This window comes from Pieris brassicae, chromosome 5 (genome assembly GCF_905147105.1).
Source record: "Pieris brassicae chromosome 5, ilPieBrab1.1, whole genome shotgun sequence".
Classification (NCBI taxonomy): domain Eukaryota; kingdom Metazoa; phylum Arthropoda; class Insecta; order Lepidoptera; family Pieridae; genus Pieris; species Pieris brassicae.
Window position 1 is genome coordinate 16,892,131 of NC_059669.1, and position 14,813 is coordinate 16,906,943.

At 33.5% G+C, this 14,813-nt stretch overlaps 2 protein-coding genes across 2 annotated transcripts; both read right to left on the bottom strand.

Annotated features, from left to right (window-relative positions):
- Positions 1 to 729: 729 nt before the first annotated feature.
- Positions 730 to 1,843, bottom strand: LOC123709548 (glutathione S-transferase 1-like; the record flags this gene model as incomplete). Its single annotated transcript, XM_045660953.1, has 3 exons — positions 730 to 844; positions 1,212 to 1,395; positions 1,726 to 1,843. Coding segments are annotated over 3 exons (417 nt in total), but the record flags the coding sequence as incomplete, so codon positions are not given.
- An 8,019-nt stretch (positions 1,844 to 9,862) lies between these two features.
- Positions 9,863 to 14,459, bottom strand: LOC123710239 (glutathione S-transferase 1-like). Its single transcript, XM_045662018.1, has 6 exons — positions 14,337 to 14,459; positions 13,237 to 13,392; positions 12,830 to 12,888; positions 11,388 to 11,529; positions 10,441 to 10,631; positions 9,863 to 10,053 (listed from the first exon to the last, which is right to left on the bottom strand). Exons 2-6 carry the CDS (start codon positions 13,375 to 13,377, stop codon positions 9,939 to 9,941), a joined length of 648 nt encoding a protein of 215 aa, XP_045517974.1. The 5' UTR covers positions 13,378 to 13,392; positions 14,337 to 14,459; the 3' UTR covers positions 9,863 to 9,938.
- Between the last annotated feature and the right edge of the window lie 354 nt (positions 14,460 to 14,813).

Sequence of the window (14,813 nt, forward strand, 5' to 3'; positions counted from 1 at the left end):
CTCGCGAGTGCGTTACCGGCATTTTAAGAATTGGTTAAACTTAGTGGTAGTGCGCAGCAAATATTTTATGCAACGAGGATGAACAACTTCCGATGATGAATCTGCATGTCATGATCCTAACAACTCCTCTGAACACTCTTGACGGTATGTATATTTGAGGACTCAGGTTCCGCACTTAGACTCTCAATAGGTCCATTGTGCGTAAAGTCCTGGCTAACTAAGCCAGCTTAACTCCCACTCTTGATGGTAAATGCGGTAGAAGACGTGGATCAAGCCGCTAGGAAAGTGACTGGTCGTCGACTGAATACAGTATAGTGGAAGGAGCTAGTAATGGAAAGCTCCCGCCGAGAGGTGAGAATAGAACTCCATGTGGAGTATATAAGTTGCAAGCCCAGAGTAAACTATGGCCGATACTAGCTGAGGCGTTGAGGAGAGAGTCTTCGATGAGAGGATAAGTGACAAAAGGTTTTTTTAACGGAAAACACGCAAACTTATGTATTCCTTTGCCTCTGTAGAGAAGTATTTTAATTGAAAGTATTGAGACAAAATTGTCTTAATTTTTTAGAGAAAGAAGTAGGTTCGCGTATAAGTTGTTTTTGAGAGGATTGTGATAAATTAAAGACAGTATATTAAATCAAAACTAAAACATAATATAATGTGAAATCTATTACGTTTTTTTACAATTAAATTAATTGCATGAATAAGTAATATTATCTAAAATAAGATTTCTTATGCTAATTTGCTGCTAAATATTTCTCCCAATTCTTTGTTACCGGAAGCATTCTTTTTCTTGTAAATATCCAACTCTGAGCAACGTTTCAACCAGGCATACAAGTGAGGATACCTGAAAAAATAGAAATTTGCATATTTATCCAATTAAGTTTGACCTTTATTCTCTATGCTTTTCACGTTAGGTCTGTACTCTGAGCAGTCAGATAATTTACAGCAAAACTAATGATTGTTTATTTAATTATTACATTCAATGATCCATTATAAAAATATGTTTATTTTGCTTGACTTTAATTTAGTACGTAGATGAATATTTGGAATGTAGAAATATAAACTCTACGAAAGAGTCCTCGAAGTGTTATCATCCTGTATAAACAAAGATTTTTTTTAAAATTGGAATTGCTCGGTTTTTTGTGTGTGTTTACTTACAATTGAAAGATTGTCTTATGTATTTCATAGTACGAATTTTCATGTTGACTTACTTCTGAGCATAAATAGGATATATTTCGTTCAAGCTACTGATAGTTGCTACGCAGCAGATATCAGCAATTGTGAACTGTTCTCCTGCAAACCAGCTTTTGGTTGCAAATTGCTCTGTGAACTCGTACGCAGATTTGATCTTTTCTACGGCATCATCGGTCATTTTCTTACTTCCTTGGAAGACAACTTGACCCTGGAGTGATTTAGTTGTTTATTTCTTTCAAAGGTTATACCACATTACCTATCTATGCAATTTAAATTATGTGAAAATCTAAGAATGTGAAAAAATTACGGTGAACACATTCTACCGTGTCACAGTGCATGCAAAACAACAAAAAAAAGATACTTTATATTGTAAAATATACAGCTAAATAGAAGAAAATAAAATTAATTCCAAAAGTAAATATCTTTGAGAAGAAATCGAGACAAGACAGGACGTCAAGAAATTCAATATTTATCACATAGTAAGCAGCAAATAGAAAAAAACACTCGTTATTTTTTAAACCTAAACTTAACTGTCAAAGTGCAGACGTTGATCAACAATGGCTCTTAGTTTAGGTTCACTGGGGTAGAGAGAGTCATCCTTCGCGTATTTGTTTATTAAATACATCGAAATAGCATGACTGAAATGTAAGAAAAAAATACGTTAAATTTAACTAAAATATATAGACTGCATTAATTAGCCATTGTACGACACATAGGTCCTAATTATCTCTGGCGAAACAATGATGCTTGGAGGATGAACGTAAAGCAAATGATAATACAATGAAACGTTTCGTTTGTTCGTGATTGGCCAAACGGGACGACAAATCGTCTCCCACTGTGATTGGACTAAATATGATATAAGATAATCGAACGTTGCCTTTTCATAGTCTCAGTCAACAGCTGAGGCTTTAGCACCAACAATACATTCGACTCAAACCGCAATCGATACATTTAAAAATCCGTCAGGCTTTATTGGAACTGAACGAACGATCATGCATTTTCCGAATAAATTCGTGTAGTAAGAATCCGTATACCAATTTTATGGAAATACCATATTTTAATGTCAAAATCTTAAAGTAACGCATTGACGTATTCGAATACCCGTGAACAAACTAAACCTGCGTGGGCGACGGCAAATTCATATAACATGGCCAGCAATATGGCCATTCATATCACCATGACAAAATAAACCAAGGGCATGTAGATTACCAGATTTAGATTTATCTGTCAGATGTTAAGCAAGTCATCTATCAGAGATGATTTACTGTTTCAAATTGCAATAATTTATGATTTATTGTATTTTAGTTTATTATTTAAAAAATTTAAAACGATTTCAAAGATATATAAATTTGTCAGAATCTTAAAAATAAAATAGTGTCATATGGGGTTAAGCAGAAATAACGGCCGCTTAACAGATTTTTTTATGTAATAGCAGGCAAACGGGCAAGAGGCTCATCTGATGTGAAGCGATACCGCCGCCCATGGACATTCACATTGCCAGAAGGCTCGCAAGTGCGTTGCCAGCCTTTCAAGAATTGGTACGCTCTTTTCTTGAAGGACCCTAAGTCGAATTGGTTCGGAAATACTTTAGTGGGCAGCTGGTTCCACATAGTGGTGGTGCGCGGCAAAAACTGCCTTAGAAAACGCTCACTTGTGGAACGACGGACGTCGTGGTGATACAGATAGTATTTTGTATTTTGCCTTGACGTCCGATAATGAAACTCAGCTGCGGATATTAGACCAAACAACTCTTCTGAACACTCCCCATGGTAAATGCGGTAGAAGATGCAGAGAGACCCAACATCTCTACGCAACGCTAAGGGATCAAGCCGCACGGAAAGTGATTGGTCGTCGACGATTCGAAACGCTCTTCGTTGAATACGGTCAAGTGGAAGGAGCTGGTACTAGGGAGCTCCCGCCGAGAGGTGAGAACAGTATTCCATGCGGGGCCGAATTTGCGCTTTATAGAGTTGCAAGCGGTGGCCCGGAGTGAAGTACCGTCTCGCCTTGCTGAGCACACCAAGCTTTTTGGAGGCTAAATTTGCCTTCCCTTCCAAATGACCGCGAAACTGGACGTTATAAGATATATCAACGCCCAATATTCCGATGTTAGCCGAGGCTTTAAGGAGAGTGCCTTCAAAGAGGGGAGTAGCGACAAAGGGATTTTTTTTAGTGGAAAACAGATTTTAACAGATGTTTATATTCATCAATAGGACTGAAACTTTTAGGTTCTCAATAATAACAATTAATAAAAATAAATAAACCAATGGTGCTACAACCTTTTTAGGTCTGGGCCTCAGATTTCTGTATCTGTTTCATGATAATTTGAAAATCGAATAGGCAAGTAGGTGATCAGCCTTCTGTGCCTGACACACGCAGTCGACTTTTTTCTGTCTAAGGCAAGCCGGTTTCCTCACGATGTTTTCCTCCACCGTTTGAGCTAATGTTAAATGCGCACATAGAAAGAAAACAATTAGTGTACAGCCGGCGATGAGAGTCACACGCTGTAGCCACTTGGCCAACACTGCTCAATGTCAATTAATATGCCAACAAATAAATAATTCTATTACGCCAAGCCCTCTTAAATTTAACAAATTTTGATCACTGAGTAGTGGTTAATAAAGTATACGTTATTCATCGTGTTAGTACAATACAATACAATATTTAAAAATGACCCATTTAAGTGAATAATTTTCATTATTAGTCAATGCACTAAATTTTACTTCAATCGAAAACGCACTTGTTAATCAACCAATTGATATTTTCTATTGAATAATTTCTAAATATCAAATGATATATTATTATACTATATAATCGTCAATTGTCTATACTCCACAAGTTTTTCTATGTAGACAACAATGTTTTAGAAAAACTGTTTTAGCGATTAAATTATCAACGTTGAATTAATGCAGTAAAATATAAAAGTATGATTGCACCGCGCATAAACCGATATTATACGACACGCGCCAAACAAAAGAACACGATTGGCGAGAAATGAACAAATCCTAATCACTCTCAGCTTTTTTTAACAAATAATATAGTCAAATAATATTTCCAATGCAATTCGATGTAACGTAGGAAATATAAACTAAATCTAACTGGATCTTTCCCATATATAAATATAAAGTACAGGTACTAAATAAGATATTATAAGAAAAAGAATAAAAAACTGTGTAGTTACTAATTTATTTGCGAAAAAATAATGACAAAATTATTAATTATCAGCAACTTAAATTAACAAGAAATTCAAGTTTAAAATAGCGAAATAGGAAAATATATTCATTTGTAACAGACTTGTTATACATGAAAATGATTTTTTTTAATTAAGTAATGTACGTATAATATTATTAAAATTTATACCAAGATATTTATTAAAGACTCAGCAAAAAATAAAAAAAGATTCTACTGGAATCCACCTTTGGCTTTTATACAGGTCTTTAATCTGTTTAGCCACGGTTTAAGAAAAGTTTCCAAGGGAAATTTTGTCACTGCATGCTCCAAAACATTTTTTAAGAGACTCAATGTCGCTGTGTAGTTTCGACCGGGCCATATCCTTTAAAACTGACCACTTCAAATAAGTCTAAAGGGTTGATATCTAGGCTAGATTAGGGACAGTCTTCAGCTCTTATAAAGTCCGGAACGTTGGTTTCAAGATAGGCTTGGAGAGTTCGTGCCCTGTGACCAGGTGCAGAATCCTGTTGGAAAGTACACGGTATATTTTCAAAAGTTGTATTGTTAAGGAGTTTCACAACATGATCCAAAACTATATCTTGATACTCTTTGTCTGAAGTTTTCACTGCTTTTTCAGAATAATGTAGTTACGGACTCACAAACCCCTTGATAAGATACGCACCACCAAACCATCACTGACGCGGGATGATGACCGCGTTGTACCTTTCCGACCATTCCATCAGCTTCTTTAGAACTGTGATCGTACACTTTATCATTTTGCTCACTATTTAGTGTTCTTAGAGGATATTTTTGTGCTTTTCACCTGCGTATTGCGACAGAAGGCTTTTGACCACTTTAATAGTAAAGATTGATTCAGGGCATGTATTATATATCGACGATAAGCACCGAGCTTCAGGTGTTGTTTTATAACCTGGGCTAAGTTTACGCCAACTGACGGAAATCCGCGACATGAGAGAGACGAAGCTCTTTAGCTAATCTAGCGCCACCAAATGGACAATAATTAAAAATACAGATAATTGTGAAAGTCAACACTGAAATGTTTAACACATTTCACAAATAAAACTTTAAAATTCTTTCGACACTAAATAAATTAACTAAATTTTAAAAATTATAATTTTGTAATTCTCTTTATTTTGACTTTATTGTTTAAAAAAGTACTTCTTTTATAGAATAGAAGGCAATCAGGAAGCTCATACGATGTTAATTGATACCGCCGGCCATGGACACTCACATAGTCAGAAGGCTCGCAAGACATTCCCTCTGATGGCGATCATCATGTCTTCTTTGATTATGATTTCAGCGCTTCTGAACAATGGCTTGCCAAACCAACAAATGCCGATTCTTTAACCAAGACATATATCTACAGTCTTTGATATGTATGATTAATTGAAGCAGCTCGTTTACACGTTTTATTTATATTCTATAATTACCCAGGAGGCAACTTTTAAATCCTTAGAACAAAGTGGCGGATTTACCAGCAGACTGAGTAGGCTGGAGCATAGGGTGGCAGTTTTTTGGGGCGGCAAATGTGGGAAGCAAATTTAATTTTTGTTGCTACCTCCTAGAAATCAAAAAGATTGCTGCATGACGTGTTTCTGATGTTCTACAGATAGTCTGCAACTCAGTTTTCTGATGACTTTCTCCTCTCATCTGTACGTGTAACAAACTCCCATATTCTAGAGTAAAACACCTAGTTAGCCGCCCATCAACCATTAAAAGACCTCTGCACCTCAGCTCACACTATGAGTGAAAAGTGCGACATTGCAGAAAATGTATTCCCTCGTTCCCTATGCCTACGTTTAACCTATATATGTCAATCCTACTCCTGGTTGGAGGCTCCGAACTGGATGGTTTTACGTGAAATTTCAAAGAAATTGTTGAATTTTAAAAATAAAAAATTTCACAGCCAATACCAAATTTCCAATTTGTAAAACCGCCACAGTTACTACACTACAACAAATGTAATCATGGACCGCTTCTCTCAATAAATTAGCCACGCTTTAACCAACGGATTCAACATGCTATGATAAATATTTGTATATAATTAAACAGGCACTCGGTCACGACGGCTAATCTTAATTATAACCATGGACTGTGATATTCGACTACTGGGCGTTATTTTAGTTAACTCATTGAAACGAATGTCGTAGGCAATCCTAAGTCATTTTGGTATTTTTTAAAGAGCTACACACGCGAGGGTTATTGCTATTAATAGCAAAGTGTTAAATATTGATAAGAGTTTAGAGGAATTTGCCAAATATTTCAACTCAGTCTGTCACTCGTAAGCCGAAGCTTGACATTGAGAAAGCCATTGCAGGCGGATTGTGGTAGTTAGAGAAGTTGCAATTAAAGGAGGTACAGAATGTTTACAACGATTAAACCCAAGATGGGCTTGATAATATACCTCCGTATATCTTTACAGATTATGGGCAGAACTCACTGAAATCCTTCTCCATATATTCAATCTTTGCCTAATAGGAGGAATATCTTGTTCAGGTGGTGATGATTTTTTTATATATCTTTTCCGAAATCTTTATTAATAAAATTTAAAATTTATTACGAAGGAAAACATCGTGAGGAAACCCGCACCAACCGTTCCCGTTCCGCACTGGGCCCGCGTGGGAACTGTGGCTCAAGCCCTCTTGTTCTGAGAGAAGATTTGTGCCCAGTATTGGGACATATATAGGCTGGGGTGCATTATTAATAAATAAATATATTCTTTCATTTTTTTCCTGGTATGGCTTGAATCGCACTTGGCCGGTTATCATTTCTTGTATATTTAGAAGGTAGTAAAAAATATATTTAACAACTTAAAATAATATACACTAACAATCTACAATAAATATATAATAAAATAGTATACGGTACGATACAACAGGGTAACATTTGGTATGTATATCTTTAAAATGTAATTATGCAACAGTAATTGCTATTCCTTCCAAAATATATAATAGCAAACCACCTACTTCTCTTCATTTTAATAACCTATTGCCTAACGGGTATCATCTTGTATTTAGTGGTTCAAACGGGCAATATAATCATTAAATACAATACAATATAATACTATACATTATATCAAACTGATACCTGTGCTCAAATATATTTAAAAGAAATCAGGGGCACAACAAGCTATAAAGTATAGGCCTCAGGTTTATGTATCTGTTCTGTTTTTGATTTTTTTTTAATAGGCAAATAGGTGATCCCGTAATTTTTTATATCTAAGGCATACCAGTATCTTCACGTCGTTTTTCTTTACAGCACGAGTGAGTGTTTTATTTATAATTTTACGGAAATAAAATGAAAAATACTTTCAACTTCGCAGTTCCTGAATTAAATGGCTCACTCTCTAAACATTAATTTACATTTTAAACAAAAGAGCGAGTCGGTTTTATTTTTCTATGTAAATAACTTTTCTATGGTAATTTCACACCTTATTAACATAATCTGGGAACTTGACAGAATCCATAGACAATGCTAAGTAGAACCTCAAACCGCGCGATCTGTTTGTTCCAAATGCATTTCTGTGGAGGACGTTCAGATCGGCCAACGTCAAAGATTAATTAACCTTAATCCTTAATGACACGATCCTATAGCTATGCCACTAATAAGAAGCTTCTAAATTTAGAATACGCTTAAGATTCATAAAGTGTTTTTTTATAGAAGACCATACTAAATAGTATTTTACAATATATATTTTTTCTTATGTATATATCACTAACACTGCACTGCACTGCACTACTCTTAATACGGCCACGTGGCGTAACGAGAACTATTCGATTTCATATTTTGGTCTAGCAAAGGTTTAATTTTGTGTGATATTCAATTAGTAATATTACTCGGCTTGTACAATTATATAAGTGGCTTATTAAGTACAAGTTGTAGGAAATATAAAACAATCTATATTACAAAGTACTTTTATTCTAAATTATTCCTTGAAAACTACAGTAATCTAGAATTGAAGTACTGATGATATACTGTCGCAAAAACCTTCCAAAAAGCCAATCTTTAATCTAATTCGCCAACAGTGCATATTAATTAGGTCATTAAAAATATTTACGGGAAGCAAAAATGCAGCGATTGGTCCATTAATTATTGTGAGATATAAAACGAGCAATCTTGTAATAAATTTATGACCTTATGAAAGCGTAATGAAAAAAAATATGAATTGATATTGCGGTTGTTTATTTTGGTCGATAAAGTTTTATATATTATAAATGTATCTTTGTTGATAATGCTGATGCTACATAGAATTATCAATAGGCATAAGTTTTATCTTATATTGAGTGATTCTGCCGCCCATGGCCAATCTTAACGCCAAAGAATGCGCGAGCTCATGCGGTACCGGCCTTTTTATCGGTACGCTCTTTTCTTGAAGTACTTTAGTGGGCAGCAGGATCGACATAGTGGTAGCGCAGCAAAAATTGCCCTAAAACGCTAATTTGTGGAACGACGGACGTCGATGTCGATTTTGCATTCTGCCTTGACGTGCGATGATGAAACTTAACTGCAGATATTCATCCAAACAACTCCTCTGAACACTCAACCTGTTAAGTGAGATAGAAGATGCAGAGTTGTCGTTCGAGCTGGTACTGGGAAGCTTTCGTCGAGAGGTAAGGACAGTACTCCAAATGGGGCTGAACTTACCGAGAGTATTGACTGAATTGGCCCGTCTCCTTTCAGGGAGAGTGTGTTCAAAGACAATATTAGTAACAATTTCTGTGATTTTCTTACTAATTGTGATTTTCTGTGGAATCTGTGTGACCACGACGAAAGCCGCACTGAGCAATGCTTATCAGCAGGTGTCTTTCTATATATCTCAATAGCTGTCTCATCTCAAGTTAATAATGGTATCCATTGTTTTTTAAAACAGGGGGTTTATAGCTATTGGGTTATAGTTGCGATCAGAGCAATCGCTTTTTTTAGGATTATATTGAAGAGGTATTCCAGCACTACGTACACTTCGGAGTACTACCGGAGTCAATTCGGGAGCACAAGTACTCAACACAATTGGGGGCGGATGTTCTCAGGCCCGTTTAAGTAGATTTTTTTTGGTTTCCGTTCTCTTAATTTACTTATTATTCGACTTATAAGAGGATCAAGGCCCAGGTTATTTTATTGTATGCTTGTTTAACATCTAACGTGATATTTTTGGATTATTTAGTAGGAGTGTTATTAAAAAAAAAGATGTATATTTAATAAAGAATAAGGTTTTGTTGTAGATGTAAAATTTACTATCTACGCTACTTTTTTCAAACATTTCCTTGTACTTCATTACACTGTCATTTAATTATATTACAAGTACAGTTAACAAAATATTATAAGCCCAAATTTAAACAGTTAATTTAAATTGAAAGTACAGAGCTGACAAAATTATCTAAATAATTGTTTTGGGAAAGGAGTAGGTTCGTGTCTACGTTGTTTGTGAGAGAATTGTGGTATAATAAAGGTGGTTGTTATTTTAAATAAAAACGTAAAATATAATATAACGTGGAATGTATAACAATTTTAACAGTGAAATGTATTATATATAAAAATATTTCAATTAAGATTTCTTATGCTAATTTGCTTCTGAATATTTCTCCGATTTCTTTGCTTCCGGGAGCATTCTTTTTCTTGTAAATATCCAACTCTGAACAACGTTTCAACCAAGCATACAGGTGAGGATATCTGAAAAAAATTAAGTAAGTTATACATGTATTAGATTCAGTTAAACCTTGATTACCATTTTTTTATTTACGTACGTAGTCTTAGCAGTCAGCATAATTTACATCAAAGTCAATTATTGATTTAGTATCCTAAATGTTGCATTCATTTAATTTTTTAATTTTTATGACTATTTAATGTAATCACAGTTCTGAGTTCTACGCAAACTATAACAGTTTGACGCCTATTTTGAATATAAAAATAGGGACTGGCCGCGAAGGAGTATATCCTGTCTTATTTATCTTGTATAAGTGAAGATATTTTAAAATTGGAATTGCTCGGTTTTTGTGTATTTGACAATTAAAAGATTGTCTTCTCTATTTTATAGTATGAATTTTCATGTTGACTTACTTCTGAGCATCAATAGGAACTAATTCGTTCAAGCTACTGATAGTTGCCACGCAGCAGATGTCAGCGATTGTGAACTGTTCTCCTGCCAACCAGGTTTTGGTTGCAAATTGGTCTGTGAACTCGTACGCAGATATGATCTTTTCTACGGCATCATCGGTCATTTTCTTTCTTCCTTGGAAGACAACTTGACCCTGGAGTGATTTAATTATTTATTTACGTAAAAGGTTACACCACATTACCCATATATATATATACAATTTAAATAGCTAAAAATTGTTCAAGAACGTGAAAAAGTTACGGTGAACAAAAATAAGAATATTAATGTAATGGTATTAAAGATCTATAAACAATACAGTTTTACTATGCATGCAAAACAACTAAAGTGCAGTCTATGTATTGATGCAAAAGTGTAAAATAAATACTGTACCTTTATTGTAAAGTAAAGATTTACGTTATAAAATTTCCTTAGGTTTATGCAATTACTTGAGTTAGCTTTTTTAACGAAAGGGATAAAAATCATAAAATATGAAAAATAGTAATTTACAATAAATAATTAGAGAGTGAGGGAGAATAAGAATATCAATGGAATAAAGATCATTCAAAAAGTAAAAGATCTTGGACAAGAAATAGTTAAACTTCCAAAACATTTCGACTATAGTGTCCTTCAAGAAAAGAGCGTATCAGCTCTTAAAAGGCCGGCAACGCACTAGCGAGCCTTCTTGCAATGTGACTGTCCATGGGCGGCACTATCACTCAACATGAGTAGGAGGGCAGGAGCCCTAATAGAATATATGCCACCTGTGAAGTGAAGTAGTACTACAGGAAGTAGTGGTAATACATTTGTATGAACATTTTAAGTAATTACTGGGGCACTGTAAGCAACAAACCTACAAAATATTTGTCACATACGTATGGTACAACTAATGATGACGTTATTTTTTACTTACGAAACCATTTTTGGCTACTGGAAACAAGATACCGCTGTCAAAGTGCAGACGTTGGTCAACAATGGCTCTTAGTTTAGGTTCAGTGGGGTAGAGAGAGTCATCCTTCGCGTATTTGTTTATTAAATACAATGAAATAGCATGACTGAAATTACAGAAAAAGATACGTTGAATTTAACTAAATCATACAGACTGCATTAATAAGCTATTGTACGACCCACAGGTCCTAATTATCACTGGCGCAATAATGATGTTTGGTGGAAGAATAATACAAACGACGATATAATGGCTCGTTTCATTTGTTTCAAGGACAAATCATAACGCTTTAGATTGGACTGTGATTGTACTATGATATAACATAATCGAACGAAGACCATTCCTTCGTCATTTCACAGTCAGTCAACAGCTGAGGGTTTAGGACGAACAATACGTTCGAATCGAGCCGCTATCGTAATCGAAATGTATCGATTTCCATACAGTAATGTATAGACGTACGTCAGGCTTTCTTAGATCTAAACGATCGATCATTTATTCCGAATAAATTTGTGTAGTAACTACTTACTACAACTTGTAGTTATTACAGTAGTAGGAAATTGATACTTTGGAACTGTTAAAATCTGAATGTAACGGATTGACATATTCGAATACTTGACCAAACCATAGTTATGAATAATAAATAAGTTATATTCTGCATTGGTTTTTGTAATATTATGCGAATATTTTATTTTTGTATATTGTGTATGGTTTTCACTTATAATTATCAAATTAAAATATAGTAAAAACTATTTTAAAACAGTAAGATTGGAGTTTTTTGCACATTCTTCTCCGTGTCTTCTCTCGTGTCAACTAGTCTTTTTTTTATTTTTAACGTGTTTTTTACTTTCAAATGTGCCTTTTTATTGGTCCTAATTGCAATAAACGATTTGACTTTTACTTTTATTCAAGATAATAGAAAAATGAGCAAGAGAAAAGAAAAAAAATAAAACTAAGATAAAAGTTTGTAATTCAAACATACTGTTCACGAATATTTATTCATTGAAACTGGCATAAAAGCCCTCTATGCATAAACATTAAACGTTTTAGCTTTATGCAAAATATTTTTGTTAACTAATTTATCGTAATTGCTTTTTATGATGTCCGGACGTTTTCACAGAACTGCAAAATTGCAGAATTCGTTAAAAATAAGGATACGTTTAGTAAGCTAAGTTTTTTTTAATTATTTGCAAATATCAGCCTTCCTCCGTTAATAGGGCTCTTAATATTATATTGTAAGTTTCAAATGAAAAAAAAAATATCACAAGTGATTTGGCCTTATTTAAAAGCTAGAGATACTATCTACTACTGCGTTTGTTTTCATGGTTATCATTCGTTTTATAACATTGTAACTATGCTACTATATACAGTCGGCATTTTATAACACGAACGATAATATTTAATCAATCTACCTGTCTCCAAGGATAAAGTCGTCATCTTTCAGTGTTGGCACCGTGTGTTGTGGATTGATCTGAATGTTAGAAGTAGGTGTTAAAACAAATTTTACAAAAGAACCATTCACATGTTTTTTAATTATTTGTTTTTATTTATCAATCACAATTCGTAGCGTGAATGTTGTCGCCTGGACTTGTGATCTTAAAATTTAAAGACAATGCAATGTATCTAACTTAAATTGGCCAGTTAACCTTAAACTAGATAATTTTTTATGGTTATAAATGAAAAATTACCAAAAAATAATTTTTTTAACAAAAGTTGGAATTCAATATAAATTGTAATTTTTATGACAGTCTATTTTATTTTTTTTTTCTTTATTATCCGTGGAAGTCTACCTTATGTATTTAAATATTTTTAGCATTACTTTCTTATACTCTTCTGTAAGTTGCTCTCCCGTCATGAAGTTCACGTCAACAAATTGTACTGGCAGCTTCAAGTGTTCGATCACCATTAGGACAGACCTAACAGGAGGGCTCGCGTCGCATTTATACAGTGTGAGGACCATGTTTGGTAGTTTTATCTATGAAATACAAAAAGCCCACTATAAATTGTTAGTTGCATTACTATAAACACTCGAATTAAATAATCTAATAAACAGAGTTGATTATAAGAAAACCAGCGACTTATTTGAAATAAGCAACAGGTTTTCGCTAACATTGTTCCATTGTATTAGATCTTAAAGTTGCTGACCTAATTACTAATATTGACCTATGTACATGGTTATATACGTATTTTTGCTGACGAGACTTATAATTAAGAGAATGATTATAAAGTGTACCATAATATTTTTTTTAATACCTTTAATCTTAATAACCAACATTCGTAACAAATGTCTTAGTGGTCTTAAGCTTTCGCTACTATAATAATATTTTTCTAAATGTGTCCCTACATAGAATCGGCTACACTTAAAGGTATTGAGTATTTTTGTAAGTTTATAAGGTAATCCCACAAGATTTTATTTCTTATATACCATTAGTTGAATATCGTAGTTTTTGTTGCAATTATTGAATGCCTAGCGTGGCCTTGGCGCAATGGAATGTTCCATGAGATCGATATAAATGCGACAATAAAACTCATTTATTACATAAATGACTAGATAATCTTAACCACGATTGTAGTACACAAAATTAACAATATAATAATAGTAGTTTAAGTAATTAATAATGTAATAATAGATACAATAATGGATTGAAACTACGTAGTTAACATACAATAGTACAAACTAAGATAACCTTATATTACGAAATCATTTCTATCTCATCAGAGAATTATTGTTATTACACTACATTTATCTAAGATAAGATTTTAAACATGTATTTCTAAAACAGCGTATAAGTACATATTTTACAAATAACGATTCGATGTGATTCACAACAACTAATACGTTATTTTTAAATTAAATAGTTTTAACTTCGTCAATCAGTAATAAATGTTCTATGTTAAAAATAACTCAAATATACATACCACTTAGTCAAAAAGCCGTGAACAAACTAAACTTGTATCAACGACGATCACTCATATAACACTATTTGATTATATCATCATGACATACTATAAACCAAGGGCACGTAGATTAGAACATTTTTGATTTAACTGGTTATGTAAGCTAATTGCAAGTCACCTATTATAGGTGATGTAATGTTTTAAATCATCATCATTTTATCATTTATTGTTTTGTATTTTAAATTTTTTATTACATATTTTTAAAAGGATATCAAATATGTACAATTGTCAGAATTTAAAAAGTATAAGTAATAAAAAATCATCATATAGGCGGGGTTAAAGATAAATCTCGGATGCTTAAAATAGATTCACGTTCATAAATAGTACGGACTAAAACATTTAGGATCACAAAAATATCAATTAATATTATATATGCGAAAATTATCTTAGGTCAAGCTCTCTTCAATTTAACTAGTTTGGTAACTGAACAGTTGTGGT

What these genes read in the sequence shown, in the direction of transcription:
- LOC123710239 (XM_045662018.1), bottom strand. Translation starts at nt 13,377, where the DNA reads ATGGTCCTCACACTGTATAAATGCGACGCGAGCCCTCCTGTTAGGTCT. An exon ending in TTACAGAAGAGTATAAGAAA is followed by an intron (nt 12,889 to 13,236) that starts GTAATGCTAAAA and finishes TCTAACATTCAG; the next exon opens with ATCAATCCACAACACACGGT. An exon ending in CAGTAGCCAAAAATGGTTTC is followed by an intron (nt 10,632 to 11,387) that starts GTAAGTAAAAAA and finishes AAATCACTCCAG; the next exon opens with GGTCAAGTTGTCTTCCAAGG.